The sequence below is a fragment of the Panthera onca genome, chromosome F2, assembly GCF_046562875.1.
Source record: "Panthera onca isolate mPanOnc1 chromosome F2, mPanOnc1 haplotype 2, whole genome shotgun sequence".
In the NCBI taxonomy this organism is placed as follows: domain Eukaryota; kingdom Metazoa; phylum Chordata; class Mammalia; order Carnivora; family Felidae; genus Panthera; species Panthera onca.
In genome coordinates, this window is record NC_138356.1 from 44570185 (window position 1) to 44588810 (window position 18626).

The 18626-nt window shown below is 39.6% G+C and overlaps 1 protein-coding gene across 1 annotated transcript in view; it reads left to right on the plus strand.

Annotated features, from left to right (window-relative positions):
* Window positions 1-17287, plus strand: part of ERICH5 (glutamate rich 5) — a 29888-nt gene extending 12601 nt beyond the window's left edge. The window contains exons 2-3 of the mRNA XM_060611001.3: window positions 8357-9382; window positions 10842-17287. Coding sequence (XP_060466984.2) covers window positions 8357-9382; window positions 10842-10954 — 1139 coding nt within the window. The 3' untranslated portion in view covers window positions 10955-17287. The remainder of the gene's footprint in view (window positions 1-8356; window positions 9383-10841) is intronic.
* Window positions 17288-18626: the final 1339 nt, after the last annotated feature.

Consider the following 18626-nt stretch of genomic DNA (forward strand, 5'->3'; position numbering starts at 1 on the left):
TTCAAAAGTGATGTTTTCTGCAACAGCTTCTTTGAAGTAAGAGTCTATTTTCTAGGAGTCTAAAAGAAATAAAATGAAATTGGAAAATCTTTTCTGAAGGAGGTAACTATTTGTCATTACTTGGCTCTGTAGCTTTTAGATATCAGCCTTCCCCCTCTTCAGGCCCTACATCTCCATGTATGCTCATCAAGTGTTCCAGAAGTGTCTCTCCAACTACATGTTCTTGTTTCTTTATAGTTAAATTTCCACATTAGGTTTACCTTCATATTTTATCAAATTTACTTTGTGATGGTCAAAACTAAGTTTAAATGTATCAAACCAGGTAGTTCTATTAAAAAAGATGGCTTGTTCAGGGTGCCTGGTGGCTCAGTCAGTTAAGCATCGGACTTTAGCTCAGGTCACGATCTCACTGTTCATGGGTTCGAGCCCTGCATCAGGCTGTGTTGACAAATTCTCTGTCTCCCTCTCCCTCTGTCCCTCTGTTGCTCACGTGCTCTCTCCCTCTCTCTCTCTCTCAAAAATAAATAAACATTAAAAAAAAAAAAAAGAAGCTTCATGGGTGCCTGGGTGGGGCTCAGTTGGTTAGGCATCCAACTCTTGATTTTGGCTCAGGTCATGATCTCATGGTTCGTGAGTTCGAGCCCCACGTTGGGCTCTGCACTGACAGCGCTGAGCCTGCTTGGAATTCTCTCTGCCCCTTCCCTGCCCATACTCTTTCTCTCAAAATAAATAAATAAATAAATAAATAAATAAATAAATAAATAACATTTAAAAAATTATTTTAAAAAAATATGGCTTTTCCGATTTTTATTTACCGTCTCTAGGATTTTTTTTGCCTGATGGTTTCACACTTCAGTTACATGGGGTATTGCTTAAGTTCATCTCTCTTCAACATGAATGCCCTGCCAACATCTACTGACTGATAGAACGCGCCCTTGGGGCTTAGCATTTGTGCCACGGCCCGCGAGGAAAGTGTTTTTACATACTTTAGTGAGGGAAGAGCACAGACACATCTAGAATAGCTCCACAAATGTTTGTTGGATAAATGATATGATGAAAGTGAGGAGAAAACAAAGAAAGAAAATGGGAAAGAAGATGAGTAGACTCTTCCCTTGGGGCAGACTCATGTGGCATCTGGGTTCCCAAAGCCCAAAAGCTGCAGGAACCGAGAAATGGTGGCAGCAAGGGAAAATACCAGGGAACCCTCCCCCCCCCCCCCCCCCCCCCCCCCGCCATTCTCATTGATTCTCTAGAAAACCCAGCAGACAAACCAGTAAGGTCTCTGGGATGCCTGATGGGTCATAGCCATGGGATAGGAAATATTGACCTCAAGTTTTTCTCCTCGCTGGGTAGAAACTTTTCATTTCTGATTAGGGTAATGAACGGAGTTGAAAAGCTTCCATTGTAATGTGAATTTCAGGTATGTTAGCTCTAGTTCTAATCCCTTCTGTAATGTTGCCTAGTATTTAACTTCTTTGTGTGCCTATCACAACGGTGCTTACAACCAGGGTTCTGTTAGTTCAGCTGTCACAACAAATTTGTGCATGGATCAACTTACAACAGAATCAAGAGAGATAATGAGCACCAAAGGATTAGGCCCAGAGCAGTATATGATTTGATAAAATGTAGGGTTCAGAAAACAGACACATCTTTAAACAACTTTGGATGTGGAAACAATGCATCTCTCCACAATATTTATTATATAGTAATACAGATTAGGCACAGAATGTCTTCTGTGTGTGGACCAAAAAAATCTCACTGCTTCAAGTTAGAGTGCTAGAAGAAATGATGTAGTACCTTCTTCTACCTCAAGGAGGTATATCTGGGATTCACAAAACCACATAGACAGAGCATGTGGAGATTCTTGGGTGAGAGGTAAGGCATAGGTACCAAGTCGTACTTAGTGAGGGAAGTAGCCATTATTTGAATTTCCATGCAGACAGTAAACTTTTTTTTTTCTGACAATAAACTTAAGGATGGAAGGGACCAGATCTTCCTTGTCAACCACTGTAAACTGCTCAGCTCAGAAGAGGCATATTAGGCACTCGAATACTTGAATTCAGTGAATAAGTGAAATCAAAGCCAACAAACAGAATGAAAGAGATTTATTTATAAAAAGCTGCCGGTGGACTTTATTAATGCCAGTCAAGTCCTGCCTGACATTATGAATACTATCACATTATTGATCAATAATCACATTAAAAAAATTTTTTTTAATGTTTTTATCTTATTTTTGAGACAGAGACAGAGCATGAGCAGGGGAGGGGCAGAGAGGGAGACACAGAATCCAAAGCAGACTCCAGGCTCTGAGCTCTCAGCACAGAGCCTGACGCGGGGCTTGAACTCATGACCTGAGCTGAAGTCGGACGCCCAACCGACTGAGCCACCCAGACACCCCTATCAGTAATCACATTTTAAAACTTACCATGGTAACGACACAATTCTGTAGGTTAACATTGACAGTTTTATAGTGTTTAGAGGACTATTTATCCAAGCTCTTTATTTTTTTTTTTTTTAATTTTTTTTTCAACGTTTTTAATTTATTTTTTTGGGACAGAGAGAGACAGAGCATGAACGGGGGAGGGTCAGAGAGAGAGGGAGACACAGAATCGGAAACAGGCTCCAGGCTCCGAGCCATCAGCCCAGAGCCCGACGCGGGGCTCGAACTCACGGACCGCGAGATGGTGACCTGGCTGAAGTCGGACGCTTAACCGACTGCGCCACCCAGGCGCCCCTATCCAAGCTCTTTAATGTTGACGTTCATTCTTTCTGTTGCTCAGTTAGCTGTAATTTATTTGACAGGGGCCACCACTAGACCACACAGGACCTTTGTGAAATTAGAAAAAGATGCCCTCCCCACCCCTGACACATGCAGCCTTGCAGCCTGCAGGTGCACAGAGGCTGGAGTTGAGCTCTCTCTCTCTCTCTCTTTCTCTCCCTCTCAGCAGAATGCCCTGTGCAGTGAGAAACCCGTACCTGCCTAGCTGTATGCTGCTCCCCCCAGTTTACTGAGTACCTTCTCACATCACACAGTATATTGGGGAATACGCATATTATCACCTCAGTCAATTCTCCAAAGAGGCCTGAAAGGCAGCTCTCATATTCCCATTTTACAGATAAGGAAACTGAGGTCTAGAGAGGTTAGGAGCTTGTCTAGATTGTACAGTTGAATAAACGGTGAAATCAAGATTCACATCCAACATCAGAACAGTCTGGAATGCACTGTTCCAGCTGAAGAGGAGGAAGGTCAAACAGATCCAAAAATCCTACTTCCCTCAGTGGCTGGGAATAAAAACATTCTGAAGGATATGCAGTCTGGTGACTGAGAGGAAGTGTTTGTGGCAACTGTAGACTTCATTGCTGTATTCTCTGAGAGGCGGTTTGAAATTACCATTTATTTTCCAACCTTTTCAGTTTTTTACTTCGATCTCTTTTTTTCTGAATAAGCTTAGAGAAAGGTACCGATACTAGAATGAATGAAATTACCTTACGTGTCTGTTTGCCCACCATAATGTCTTCCTTTCTAGGGCCATCAAGTGAGGTATGATACCGGTGATGGCTAGCATGGACTGTCATTCAGTGGTGCCGGTCACTGTGCCGGTGCTTTCCACTAGCAATGTGATGCATGGAGTCCTCACAACGACTCTGCTGATACTGTTCCCATTTTACAGGTGGTGAAACTGAGGCACAAAAAAGGCTTAATCAGGCTAGTGAGTACAGGAATCAGGACTCGAACCCGCCACATTATGGGTGTTGTCTTCAAGGTCATATGATCTCTGCCCTGCCTTTCAAAACAGATTGTGCTTTTCTCTCACATAGGAAAAAAGAACTTTGGGGCTATTAGGTAAGAACTATTACCTCCAGGGGCACCTGAGTGGCTCATTTGGTTAAGCGTCCAACTTCACCTCACGTCATGATCTCACAGTTCATGGGTTCAAGCCCCATGTCAGGCTCTGTGCTGACAGGTCAGAGCCTGGAGCCTGCTTTGGATTCTGACTCTCTCTCTCCCTCTCTCTGCCCCTCCCTTATTCTCTCTCTCTCTCTCTCTCTCTCAAAAATAAGTAAATAAACATTAAAAAACAAAGGAGAAATAAAAAAAAAAAGAACTATTACCTCCAAAATACATTCCTTTCAAAATTCAAGCAGAATGCAGTTAATTAATATAAATACAAAATGAATGTGGTGTCACTAAACTTTTCTCTTTTATTTTTTTTTTTGGTGATTATTTATTTTTAATTTTTTTCCTCAAGTTTTTATTTAAATTCCAGTTAGTTAACACAGAGTGCAATATTATAGTTTCAGGTGTAGAACTGAGTGATTCATCACTTTCATACAACACCCAGTGCTCATCACAAAACTGCCCTCCTTAGTACCCATCACCCATCTAGCCCATCCCCCATCCACCTCCCCTCCAGTAATCCTCAGTTTTGTTCTCTATAGTTAAGATTTGGTGATTAAAAAAAAAAAAGTTTTGGTGATCATTTTATTTATTTATTTGTAAAAGTTTATTGACTTATTTTGAGAGAGAGAGAGAGAGAGCAGGGGAGGGGCAGATGGAAAATCACAAGCAGCCTCTGTGCTGCCAGCATGGAGCCTGACGCAGAGCTCGAACTCACGAACCGCGAGATCATGACCTGAACCAAAAGCAAGAGTCAGATGTCTTAACCGACTGAGCTACCCAGGTGCCCCAAGATTTGGTGATCATTTTTAAGATGTTTTATCTCCTTTGAGCTACCTTAGAAAAATATTAGAGACAGTGACATTCTACTGTAATATTTCCCAGTTTGGCTGACTATTTTCAGGTTATATTATAAAAATATTACATGTCAAGGACATTTGCCTACTTCAAGTATATCAATAAGATTAGGAAAAGTACCTAAGAATGAAAATTGATACTGTGATCATGAGCATAAATATTCTAGTTATGGCAAAAATTGATAGAACACTTGAGTATTTGTGACACTATTCATGGAAAATAACTTTTTATAAAACTTTTGTTTTTGGAGAAGAAAACTTGACTTAGTCTGATAGCATAATATGTTTTTCAAAATATAGAATTGAGTGACTTTGGTTTGGGTGTGTTGACACATTTCCCCCCCCCCCCCATGGCTTTCTCCTCTAGAAGAATGATGCCTTTAGAATGCACCCACAGCTGGCACAGTTGGATGAAAGTCGTTCATGTCATTTAACTGACAGTACTAATCACCGTAATAACTATTTTACCAGAAAATATAATTTGGCAGACATCTGTGATTAGTATACTAACACATTTCCTTGTTAATTTCCTTAGACAACCCTCACCAGAACATCCTTCGTGTGATCTGAATGAATCGTCTTGTCATAATGAATTATTTTGTAGGCCTGAGAAATCACTTTTATTAAGTTGCCTTAAGTGCTATTAATTTGAAAACCTTCTTCATGATGAGGCCTGAGGGAGAGGCGTAGGATAGCCCTTCTCCCTATTCTGACATATGACCCCTGGGGGGCCCACAGCCAGGGCCCTGAATTTCCCCACATCCTTCCCAAACTCTGCTTCTCCAAGCCTCAGCTTGAATTACTCTCCACCCAGGGCTTCCCACCCAGCCCCACAGGCTGGGTGGGAAATGATTTAGTGTGAACACATGTATTAAGAAGAGAAACAATTGGCAGTGAGTTGAATTAATGACAACACATAAACTGAGGAAGTGAAGACAATGACAATTATTATTTCAGGGAAATACAAAAAGAAATTTACGCAGAGTAAGAGCTTACTGTTTGGCTCAGTTCTTCCTAGCAGACATACTCATTCTATGGACATGCACTTGAATGTTGATTTACCCAAATCACAACATGATTACTATGTTAAATGATTGCTAATATATAGTTGGTGAATTGAAAGGAAATGTTAGTGTGTAATGGGAGAGGGTGTGGTGATAGAGGTAGGAGGAGAAGGAACCGAAGCCTTTATTTTCCAGAGTGGGAGTTCATTAAAAAGCCCAAACCGAAAAATCGTGAAGTAGCAATTTGCTTAGAGATATAGAAGAAAAATATCCCTTCAGACAGCTAAAAGAATTAAAATATTTGCCCCTAGGGAAGGGGAAATGGGAGAGGAGATCTGAGTATTGGTTGTGCATTTTACATTAGATAAGCGATATTCAGTATAAATGTATGCATATGTAACTGGGGTGAGGAGTAACTTAGGGAAAAAATATTAAAACAATTTTTTTTACATTTATTTATTTTTGAGAGACAGAGAGAGACAGAGCACAAGTGGGGGAGGGGCAGAGAAAGAATGAGACAGAATCTGAAACAGGCTCCAGGCTCTGAGCTCTCGGCACAGACCAGACATGGGGCTCGAACCCACAAATCGTGAGATCATGACCTGAGCTGAAGTTCATGCTGAACCAGCAGAGCCACCCACGTGCCCCAGGGAAAAAAGATTTAAAAAAAGAAGAAAAGAAAAACAATCTTTGGGGGGAGAAAAAGGGTAGAAGTATATCACCTAGAGGTCCATTTTAACATGTTGGTTTATTTTCTCTCAGTGTTTTCACCATCCATTTGTGATTTACTTTGTCTTCCTCCCCCTTTCCTTTCCAATCATTGACATTGCTATACTCATACTATATGTGAAATTGGTAGCTAACTTACTGAGCACTTAAGTGCACGCAAGACCTTGTGCCAATACACATTTTATATGCATCATTTCGTTTGATTAACCCAACTGTGCGTGCCAATATTTTAACTTATTATATCATAAATATATTTTTTAAGTTTTATATATTTATTTTGAGAGAAACAGAGATAGTGTGAGAAGGGGAGGGGCAGAGAGAGAGAGAGAGGGAGAGAGAGAATCCAAGCAGGCTCCATGCTGTCAGCGCTGAGCCAGACGTGGGGCTCGAACCCACGAAACCACGAGATCGTGACCTGAGGTGAAACCAACAATTGGATGCTCAACTGACTGAGCCACCCAGGTGCCCCATAAATATTTTCTTATATTAACATATCATCTTCATAACCATCTTTTTTCATGGTGCAGTAATATTCCATCCAGCAGAATATTTATCTTTTCCCCAACTTATTAGACTTTTAAGTTGTTTTTAATTTTTGCTATTGTGAAGAATACTGAGATGATATATATATCAAAAAATATATATTTTCCTGACATTTGTGCTTTTAGGATAAATTTCCAGAAGGAGGATTACTGGGTCAAAGAGTTGCTTAGCTGTCTAGGGCACTTTTGTGTTCCTCCTTTAATGTTGATGCCTCGTGCAGCCTTGAGATGGGGGGAGAGAGAGATTCACTGCCATTTTACAGATGTGACAATTAGGAGCTAAGTCCCCAAGGTCACACAGCAGGGGGAAGAGCCAGAATTACAATGCATGGTTCCCAACTCTTTCTTGATTTCTGCCCCCCAGATGAAATGAAACGCAGGTTGAACTGTCCCTGCCACTTTCCTTCCCAGACATCTTGATCTTTACCGAGTGGAGCTTCTCCGTCATGGGGCCTTTTCCTTCCACTGAGACCCATTCTGCTTTGGGAAAAAGTAAGACCTCTGTAGCAGCCCAACACCACACACTGAAATCTTCTAAGGCTAAGGGTGAGAAGGAGAAAGACCATGAGAAAAAGCAAAGTGAAATGTGCTTATTGAGAATGTGGGAAGGTGTCTAAGGAGCAAACAAGAAAATATTGTAGTTTTGGAGGACGTGTTAGAGCTGAACACAGTAAAGAAGTTTGACTTGGGGAATGTTTAGGTCATGGTATGGCCTCTCTTTACTCAACTATACACAGGACTCTCTCTTTTAAGTTTGTTTATTTATTCTGGGGGGGGGGGGGGAGAAGGGCAGAGAGAGAGAGAGGGAAGGAGAGAGAGAATCCAAAGCAGGCTCCACACTGTCAGTGCAGAGCCAAATGCGGGACTCAGTCTCATGCACCCTGAGACCATGACCTGAGCAGAAATCAAGAGTCGGACTCTTCAAGAGTCAGACGCTTAACCGATAGAGCTACCCAGGCGTCCCACCACCGGACTCTCTTAAATCTACTTCTTTTTTTTTTTATGTTTATTTATTTTTGAGAGAGAGAGAGACAGAGCACGAGCAGGGGAGGGTCAGAGAGCGAGGGAGACCCAGAATCCGAAGCAGGCTCCAGGCTCTGAGCTGTCAGCACAGAGCCCAACACGGGGCTCAAACTCATGAATGGTGAGATCATGACCTGAGCCGAAGTGGGATGCCTAACCGACTGAGCCACCCTGGCGCCCCTTAAATCTACTACTTGATTGTGATATATTTTCTGAGGATAGAAACTAACCAAAAATTTGTATTTTTTCTTTTTCAAGTGAATATTCAAAAAGTAACTTTGCATATCTATTTTTCAACCATAGAAGAAAGTGAGTCCTGTTTTGCCCAACCCAAACCACATACTCCGGGAAAAGAATCATCTACTCTTTACGGCAAGGTACAAAAGGAAAGTCCTCCTCCATTAGAGAAGCTCAAGATTTCAGCAGCGTCTACAGCTAATGGTGTTAAATCCCTCTGGGAACAGCCCCTGGCAGATGATACTACAGACCCACCAGGACCTACAGAAGACTCTCAGCCTTTAGAAGGACCCAGGGAATCTGAGCCACTTCAGCCACATGTCAAAGATGATACTCCCGGAGCAGGAGAGAAGAATGACACGGAAGCAGTGACAGAGGCTCAGTCTTTAAAAGGAAATGCTGAGACTGAATCTGTAGGAAGAGATACCAAGTATCAGCCGTCGAGGATCACAGGAGAGAGGGACTCTCCTGGAGCAGTGGAAGGTACTGAGAATCCACAAACTGCCAGAGAGATGAAACCTCTAGGAACAGCGGAGAAAGTTCCTCCTCTGGAAGCAGCTAGAGAGCCACAACCTCAAGAAGCAATGGGAAAGGGTGAACAGACCCAGCTCCCAAAAACAGTTCCCAAGGAGAATGAATCTCCAGAAGGATTGGAAGGGGGTCAGTTTGTGGAAATGGCTGGAGAGCAGAAACTTCAAGAAACATTGGGAAAAGATGAGCAATCCCAACTTCTAGAAACAATTCCCAAAGAGAGTGAATCTCCAGAAACATTGGAAGGAAGCCAGTTTGTGGAGACAGCTGGAGAGCGGCAACTTCAAGAAACAGTGATAAAAGATGAACAATCCCAACTTCTAGAAACAATTCCCAAAGAGAATGAAACACCAGAAGTATTGGAGGAAAGTCAGTTTGTGGAAACAGCTGTAAACAATGATTTGCTCCATAAAACTCCTGACGGTCTAGGAAACATGGAGCAGATTCAACCTGAAGGAATAGTTGGAAGCACGGAGCATCCAGTGGGAATTCTAGAAACAGGAGCTAATATGGAAACGGTCAGGAAAATTCACACTAATGAAGAGGACCAACACATTGAAGGTAAAAGTGATGTTGTCCAAAATTCAGGGTTGTTTAGATGTGCTACGTAAGAGATCATCCCTGGGGATCTCTATTTCAGGGGTTTGAACTTCATTTTACCCAAACCAAAAAGACTTCCATACCTGAAAAACAAGTTCTTAGCTTTCTAGCAAAAATTTTCTAAACCATAGTCCGTGTCTGAAATTTTTAACCTGGAGTTTCATTGTTGAATACACTTGGATGTTGAAGGCAACATGTTAAAATTTCTGAGTTTTTCTGAGTTCGCTTTTCATCAGGCCCCATGGAGGGTACGAGGATCCAAAGTAAAGACGAATAGGTGGTTAGTGGGGGAATTAAGCTTCTAATGAAAGAATACCCACATAATGGATCTTACACTATAATTTTCATCTTTGCCAATCTTATCCTTAGAAAATTACGGTCAGTCTGCTTGTGTCCTCATATAGTCCTCTTGTCTTTCTGGGAAGACTGGAGGAAATGTATTATGTCTTGGTAAAATGTGTTTTTAAAATGTACCTCACCAGCATAAAACAAAGGGTATCCATACTGTTCTTTATTAGAATTATAATTTAAAAATAACATTTCTTCTGGGACATGATTTACATTTTGGTAAATTTTAGCTTCATACTACAGCATAATTAAATAAAGCACACATCTGTCTGTTTCTTGATTCATTTATTACCCCAGCAGTTTTTGAGTGCTAATCATATGCCAAGTTCTAGGGGTACAGGAGATAGGCCCTGTCCTCACGGTGCTCATAGGCTAGCGGGAAGAAGGCAGAATGGAAACAAGTTACCACAATCTATCGAGGTAAGTGCTTTAATGAAGGTGTAGAAAAGTGCTCCAGGAAAAACAGGGCAGATGTACTTGTTGCACTAGGGTTAGCAAACTCAAGTCGTTAGGGCCTAGGATAATGACCGTGAGTGAAGCGAGGGGCACATGTTATGGCATGGGGAGCCCTGGGGACCGTGGTGAACAGGAGCACTGTCCTAGCAAAAGAGGCACCGCTTCTTGGCTCCATCCATGAGCATGGGGGTCAGTGTGGCCCATTCTGATTTCTTAGGGAGACAGATTTGTATCTACAACGTCCAGACTTTTAAATATTTGCAATCTTTTTTTTTTTAATCTCTCTTTTTTTAATGTTTGTTTTTGAGAGAGAGAGAAAAAGAGACAGAGTGCCAGCAAGGGAGGGGCAGAGAGAGAGGGAGACACAGAATCTGAAGTAGGCTCCAGGCTCAGAGCTGTCAGCACAGAGCCCGACGCAGGGCTCAAAGTCATGAACCGTGAGATCATGACCTGAGCTGAAGGTGCCCCAGGGCAGTTGCCTTTCTAGATACCATCAGAGAAATTTATTAATTTGACCTAAAGAGCAGAAACCGCCCCACTGGAAGTCAGCTGTGAGGTGCTTTATTGTCAATGATAAATGAGAGTATCTTAATATCTCCTTTGGTTACTTTTCCAGGTGAGACAGGAGAAAAAGTTGAAACAGAGATGGAGGATGAGAAAGTAAGTGAAGGGACTGGAACAAAAGAAGAAGAAACAGGGGAAGCTGTGGACCTTTCAGCAGCCATGTAGATGGATGTGGTAGCAGAAGGATGAATAGGCACAGGTGTTGTGATAGAAAATGTAGTGAAGTGTGTGACTTCGGATCTGATTGTGTCTATAAATGTCTATGTGTTTTATACAAGGAGTATGGTTATCATGTTCTTGATTACATTGTTCCATAAAACTGCTAAGCTCTAAACAGTTTTCTCAGGCACTTAGAATAGTTATACATTTAGAACTACAGTAGCCACGGCCAGTAAGGACTGGGGTATAGGATCACTGAAGAGTGTGAGGGTGTTTTCTTCACTGTGGCAACACGTCCATTCGGTTCAGAAAATGACACCCTAAAAAGAAAGTATAAACCTTAGGTGTAGGTGGCTGGAGAAAGGAGTTAAATTTTAGGGAGCATATGATAATCAAGTAACACAGTTATAATTACAACGGGATAAGAATGAATAACAACATCAGGGCAAAATATATCTAGTGGGTTTTTCTTTTTTATTTCGTTTTTTTTTTTTTTGTTTTTTTTGTTTTTTTTTTTTTTTTTCCTGTTGCAGAATTTAAAGCTGGTAGGAACCTACTCACCTTAAGTCTGTCTACTACCATAGACTCTTATTTATGTCAAAGGAGTGCAGTCTCTGGTGCTGTTGCAAGATCAGGCATTTCCACACTGAAAGGCTACACGTTTTTCCAGGTGCCATTTTAAATCAGTTGTTGATTTTACACTTATGTGAAGTGTTTCATTGGTGTTATTCTTTTAACTGACATTAAAGGCGTTTTAAACTTACTGACTTTTAAACGTATTTCAGAGACAACAGACAGCAAGAATTAAAACCTAGATTTGCTGCCTATGTGGAATTTATTCCCTGGGTCCTGTTTTGTTTTGTTTTTCAGATTGCTGTGGCTTAATGTTAGGCTTTAGAGGTAGAAAAGAGCTAAGAAATCAAGATTTAGAAACCATTTATAATATTGCATTAATGTTAAAATGATGCACCATTGAAAGTTACTTTTCACGAATTCTTCCTAAGTTGCCAAGGGATTTTGGTAAAAGATTATACATGAATATAGTAATGACAGTAGCAATCTTGTCTACCATTGAGGACCTGTGTTTATGTATATCAGGATAGAATTATATTCTGGAAACATTTTCTTTCCTTTTCTTATTTGTAAATGTGTATTTTTAAGATAACTGCTCAGATGAATTAACTAGACTCTGTTATTTTTAATTTTTTTTAAATTTAGTTAACATATCATGCAATATTGGTTTCAGGTTTAGAATTCAGTGATTCATCACTTACATACAGCACCCAGTGCTCATCACAAGTGACCTACTTACTACCCATCACCCACAGCCCATCTGCCACCCACCTCCCTCCATCAACCCTCAGTTTGTTCTCTGTTGTTAAGGTCTCTTGTGGTTTGTTTCCCTCTCTTCTTTCTCACCCGCCCCCCCGTTCATCTGTTTTGTTTCTTAAATTTCACATATGGGTGGAATCATATGGCATTTGTCTTTCTTGGATTTGACTTATTTCACTTAGCAAAATATATTCTAGCTCCATCCACATCATTGCAAATGGCAAGATTTCATTCTTTTTGACGGCCGAGTAATATTCCATTGTATATAAATAATCTCTTCTTTATCCATTCATCAGTAGACTCTTTTACTTTGGCTTTTATATTAAAATGACTACTAAGATGACTTGTAATTAATTTCAAGAATATAGCATACAGGGAAGAATTATCTTTATTCTGATTTTAATATTAGTTTATGTTTCTGACTTTAAAGAGTTGAAGTAGACAACAAGAGGGGGTACTTGAGTAGATGATGTCCCCCTTTCTGCAAAGTAGCTCGATTGTGATTTTATTGAGACCAAGGACTGTTTTGTGTATCTTTGATTCAGGCATTTATCTCCTTTCATGGAACATTATAGGCACTTGATAAATATTTGTCAAATCAATACATGAATAATAAATACCCATTTATGTTTAATTCATTAGAAAAGAATATATTTAAGATATCAATTTGTGTAGCACTAACATTTTCTTGAGGGCTGCTCAAACTCAGCAATGTGCTATATATTTGGTGTAGTTTTCTGAAAACAGCAAAATTTTGAGGTCAGGAAGTGTATAAATCAGAACTGATGTAACATCTCTCAAGCTGACTTTTATAATCCAAAGGTGTTTTTCCTGACCAAAAGGTATTTTTATACAGATATCTAGTAAGTAGAGAATGACAGAGCTCAGTGTAAAATATATCTGATCACCTTAAAAGGTGGAATTGTACTTTGTATCAAGTACTAAAATAGTAAGATTCATTTACTTAATAGACATAAAGGTCCATTCTCCGTTGTGTGAATTTTTTTTTTAATCATTAACATGTGTTAAAGAGACCTATTCAGAACTGATTCTTGAGAGAACTCGTTCTCAAAGGCATTATTATATAGTTGTAATATAAAAGTTTTCAAATTGTTTATTAATCCTACTTTTTCCACGAATTACTAAAATAATTTATTCTTAGAAAATTTTGGAAATTTGTATAAATTTCTGGTGCTTTTTATACTTTTGTCTTTCGCCTTTAGTGTGGTTATTAAGACATTTTTAGAAACCGTTCTCATTCTCTTAGATAATATTAGTAAATTTTTATTCAAAACCTATAAAGAAAATTAAAATGTTCCATAATATTTGAATATTCTAACATTGAAATATTTCTTCTAAATAATTATTTATTTTTAAAAATAAAATGAAAGTAATAAGTGCCTGTAGTAAAATTCAAATAATACGGAAAGCTATAAAATGGGCAGCGAAGTTCTTCCTCCCATATCTTTTAGTCCTTCTATGAAAAGATAATAAGGTTTCTTGCATATAGTTCCACAAAAAGGTAATGTACATGCCATGCTATATGCATAAACCAAAACATGAATGTATATTTTCATATCCACATTGTAAAACACAAATGAGAATTTACATAGGCTTTGTATTACGCAAAGTGCATGTGAAACCACGATTCTGTTCTTTCCCGTGTTTAAATGTTTCCCTTTTGCCTAAGACTGGTAGACAGCACACCCAAGTGCTCTCTGCTTCTAAGTGCTCAGACTCTGAGAGATTATTAATTTTGCCCCAGATTCAAAATGCACAAGTTGGACAAAAGGCTTGAACTATTCATGATGAATTAATAGAGAAACTACCTTCGGGGCTGGATTCTCTCATCCTGGGGGGCTGTCTGGCCCCAGGATTGTAGCCCCGTTTGTGTTCTACCTAGATAATCTCAGTATTTTCTATACCTAACTGGGAAGGAAATGGTGAACAAATGATTTGCCTGCTAGCATTCCCAATAGGGAGTGAACGTTTGCATTTACCAACAGAGGGTGCCAGTAGCAAAGCTAGGAAGTTCCCGGTCTGACTCAGGAACACTGGGCCAGAAGTGCTCTGTACCCAGAGTCTCCCGGGGAACCACAAGATAGGAGTGTGTGGTCAACCTGTGACCTTACTGCCTTTTCCATTTCGACTTTGGAGTAAGAGCTCCTAGCATAGCCTTGCGCAGTCAGAACACCAACGTGCCTCCTAACAAATGCTTTGTCCCACACTTGGCCTTGAATTAAGAATGGCTTTAAAAGGAAAATGTTTTTCCCACATTTAACTAATCTGATAGTGTTGGGGAGTCATCACCAAATAACCTTGACAGGGTTTACATCTGTGCTCTCTTGGAAAACACAAAAGCTTGTTAGAGCACCTAATATCACAAACATCTCATTTTTTTTTTTTAACATTTATTTATTTTTGAGGGAGACAAACAGAGCACAAGTGGGGGGAGGAGCAGAGAGAGAAGGAGACACAAAATCTGAAGCAGGTTCCAGGCTCTGAGCTGTCAGCACAGAGCCTGACACGGGGCTCGAACCCACAAACCATGAGATCATGACCTGAACCAGAGCCGGACGCTCAACCGACTGAGCCACCCAGGCGCCCCACAAACATCTCATTTTTATAAAGATAATTTGGCGACCTACCTGTGAATTGTTTCACAAATGTCAACAGTGCGAACATCATAAAGCCACCCACATTTGGAAGGGAGGAGAGAATGACCCTCTTCTTTTTCTCTCCCCACACTGCACCAAATAGCAGGGCAGAGGTGTGTCTGAGAAGTTAAAAGTATTTGTTTACAAGATATCCTTTAATCTGAAACTTTGTCAGCTCTCCTCTTCCTCAGAGTTTATAAAGTTAACGAACATTTGGTTATAATACAAGGTTTTAATTGCAGGAAAAGAATCCGTGTAATCCCAGAGAGCAGATGGCAGGTATGGAATTTCTGTGTTCAGTTCTTGTTACGGTCAACAAAAGCTAGGGGACTCCCCAGCATTACTAACCCATGTAGAATCAAATCGGAGGCCATTATTAGCTTTATTCACTAATGCCACTCAGCGCATTTATTGGGCAATATTTGAGATACTGCAAGCTCACAACTGTATTGTTATTTTTGTGCTTAATGAAAGAAGTCTCCAGACATCAAAGCCAGCCTTTTACCCCTTTGGTTTCATAATGTGCTCTTATTGACATGAATAAACATGTTACTCCTACCCATTACTGGGGACGGAGATCAGTAAGCCTTACCAGTTTCCGGAAAGAGTTCTGAGAAACCAGTTAGGGATACTAATTTTTTTTTGACACTGAAGTATACTTGACAAACATTGGTTTGAAATCTGCCTCAGTTTTTTTCCTTGTAGAACATAAATGGCTTTCAAATTTTTCTTAATAAAAGTAACTGTAGCAAAATATCATTCGTCTGATTATATAAATTGATGAAAAAAGTAATGCGTATTATATTGATTTATACAACCGTCATTCCAAATACCTTTACAAAATTTTTTTTAACGTTTATTTTTGAGAGAGAGAGAGAGAGAGACAGAGCGTCAGTGGGGGAGGGGCAGAGAGAGAGGGAGACACAGAATCCGAAGCAGGTTCCAGGCTCTGAGCTGTCATTACAGAGCCCGATGTGGGGCTCGAACTCACAAACCGGGAGATCATGATCTGAGTGGAAGGCAGAGGCGCAACCGACTGAGCCACACAGGCACCCCCAAATACTTTTTAAAAAATTACCCGGGGCACCTGGGTGGCTCAGTCAGGTGAGCGTCTGACTTTCGCTCAGGTCATGATCTCGTGGTTCATGAGTTCAAGCCCCACATGGCACTCATTCCTGTGAGTGCAGAGCCTGCTTCAGATCCTCTGTCCCACTTCCTCTCTGCCCCTCCCCCGCTTGCGCTCTCTCAAAAATAAATAAACCATCTAAAAAATTACTCAATGACAAGAGCAGAGGCTTTCTATGGCAGCTGTACTGTGGTAGGGTGACTTTGGGTTGGCAAGAGTTCAGCCCCAGCACCAACTAGGAAGTCACAAGGTCCACAGGTGACTTTCTAACCATCACCACACTCATAGCAGTTCTGTGAGGGGACAGACAAGTAGTTTATTTCAATTACAGATATTTCTTCTTTAGTGGGTCAGTACGGATTTATTTCATGTTTTTTGGGCATCAGAGTTTTGTTTAAAAAGTGTTTTTGGCAAAAGTAACACTGGTATTGCCTAAGTATTTGAATGTGACACAATGATTATTTAGGTAATAATTGCAAGGAAAGATTTATTATGAAATAATCACTTTTTTCTTAGTGTGAAATGAGTACATGTTCATGGTAGGAACTTCAGATAATATAAACCTTAAAAGATGAAATCTAAATTTTACACATAATTGGTCAAAACTCACGTTGATGTATATGAGGGGTTCTTCTTTTTCTTCAGTATTGGAATACAAAGTTAGCTAAGCTCAGCTATGGATAGAACTTTAAGTCTATTGAAGGGTTGAGTGCAGCATTTCCAGATTTTCCTCATTGGAATCTACTGGGGATAATAGGTTTTAGAGAATGTTCCAATAATAAATATGTGCTATGTTAGTAAATACTAATTAGTGCTATATAGAGAGAAGCTATGCCCCAGTATGTTAGCACTTAGCTGGCCACAATTTATGATAAATACTTTTTTTGATATCTTAGGGAAAAACACTGAAACTTAATATTTTACTTAGAATCATTTTTAATACTAACTGCTAACCAAATGTTAAAGACTGTGAGCTCTTCAGAGGGCAGGGATGGTGCCCTACTGAGCCTAGTATAAATTTGGCACTCAAATATTTCTTGATGATCAATGCTCTTTAATTTTATATAATTTTGATGGTTTCCTCAGAACTGAATATAACTGGCTGTAGGGGAAAATGTGGCCAATTTTTTAAATAATTATTTTGTACTGCTGGTTCAATATTTACAATTTTGATTGAATATGTTATTAGAACTAATAAAGTGTTTGAAAATGTTTTGTGGTGTATTTTTTATCTGAAACAATTTTTTATTACAGAAACATACAAAATTACTTTTGGCTCTTTGTGTCCTTCAGAAAGAAAAGTATTCTTTAAATTACACCCTCTGTGAAAGGTAAGGAATTTGACAATAGCAGGGAAATATCTTTTTAGACATCTCATGATCATTTAGTGGTTGCACATTTCAAAAAGATTGCTATTTCTGTATGTTTGAAAGATGAACTTGAAATACATGTTCCTTTTCACCTTTAACAAAATCTAGTGATTCTCTCTCAGTATGAAAAGAAGACTCAAAATCCCAACCCAGCCACTAACAAGTTAATTAATTTGGGTAGCAGCATTTTATTTCCAGCTTTTTCATTCTAGGGTTTGAATTGAAGCCATGACCTATTTATAATTATGCCCCTTAGACCCAGTCTGGCTTGTGTCTCTAATTTCCTGGCTACAGTGATTGGTTTAAGAATGGGCCCCTAATCTGAGCTGGACCAATCAGAGGCTTCTCTGGGACACTTGCCAGAGATACCAGGAAATGATGCCTTAATGCTGGAGTTAGGACCTTGGTGGTCTGTGTGTCTGGGCCTGCAGCTACTTCCTCTAAGAGACAGGTGGAGCCAGGAAGTTTTTGGTGTGTAGATGGGTAAATAAAACCAGCTGTACTCTGGACTTCTCTGCTAAGAATTTCTTTTTTTCCACTTATACTAGTTTGAGTTGCGTTTCTGTCATTTACCAAGAAGAGTCTTGACATTAAAAGTAGAAAGAGATGTTTTATAAAAGAGCTGGAGAAAATATTAAATATAAGAGCAGAAATTAATTATAATAAAAAGATACAATAGAAAGGATCAAGAAAGCCCCCAAAATGATTCTGTAAAAAGGTTAGGAAAGTTGATAAACTCCTGGGCAAGACTGATCTAAAAAAAAAAAAAAAAAAAAAAAAAGAAGGGGTGCCTAGTTTCGCCTTTTCTAGAATGTCCTATAATTGGGATCGTACTACGTACAGCCTCTTCAGATGGACTTCTTTCACTTAGCAACATGCATTTAAGTAAATGCTTATGCCTTTTAATGGCTTGACAGCTCATTTCTTTTTATTGCCAAAAAATGGGAAGGCTTCTAGGATTATCATCATCATCATAGCTATGTGCCAGGCATTATTCTAAATGCTTTATACATATTAATTTACTTAATCCTTATAACTTTATAAGGTAGGTCCTGCTAATATCCCCATTTTATAGATGAATCAGCGCCATTTTACAGAATAGACCAGAGATCTTAAATGACTTGCCCAAAGTTACAAAGCTTATAAATGGTGGACCAGGATTTCAACTCAGGTAGTTTGGCTCTAGAGTACAT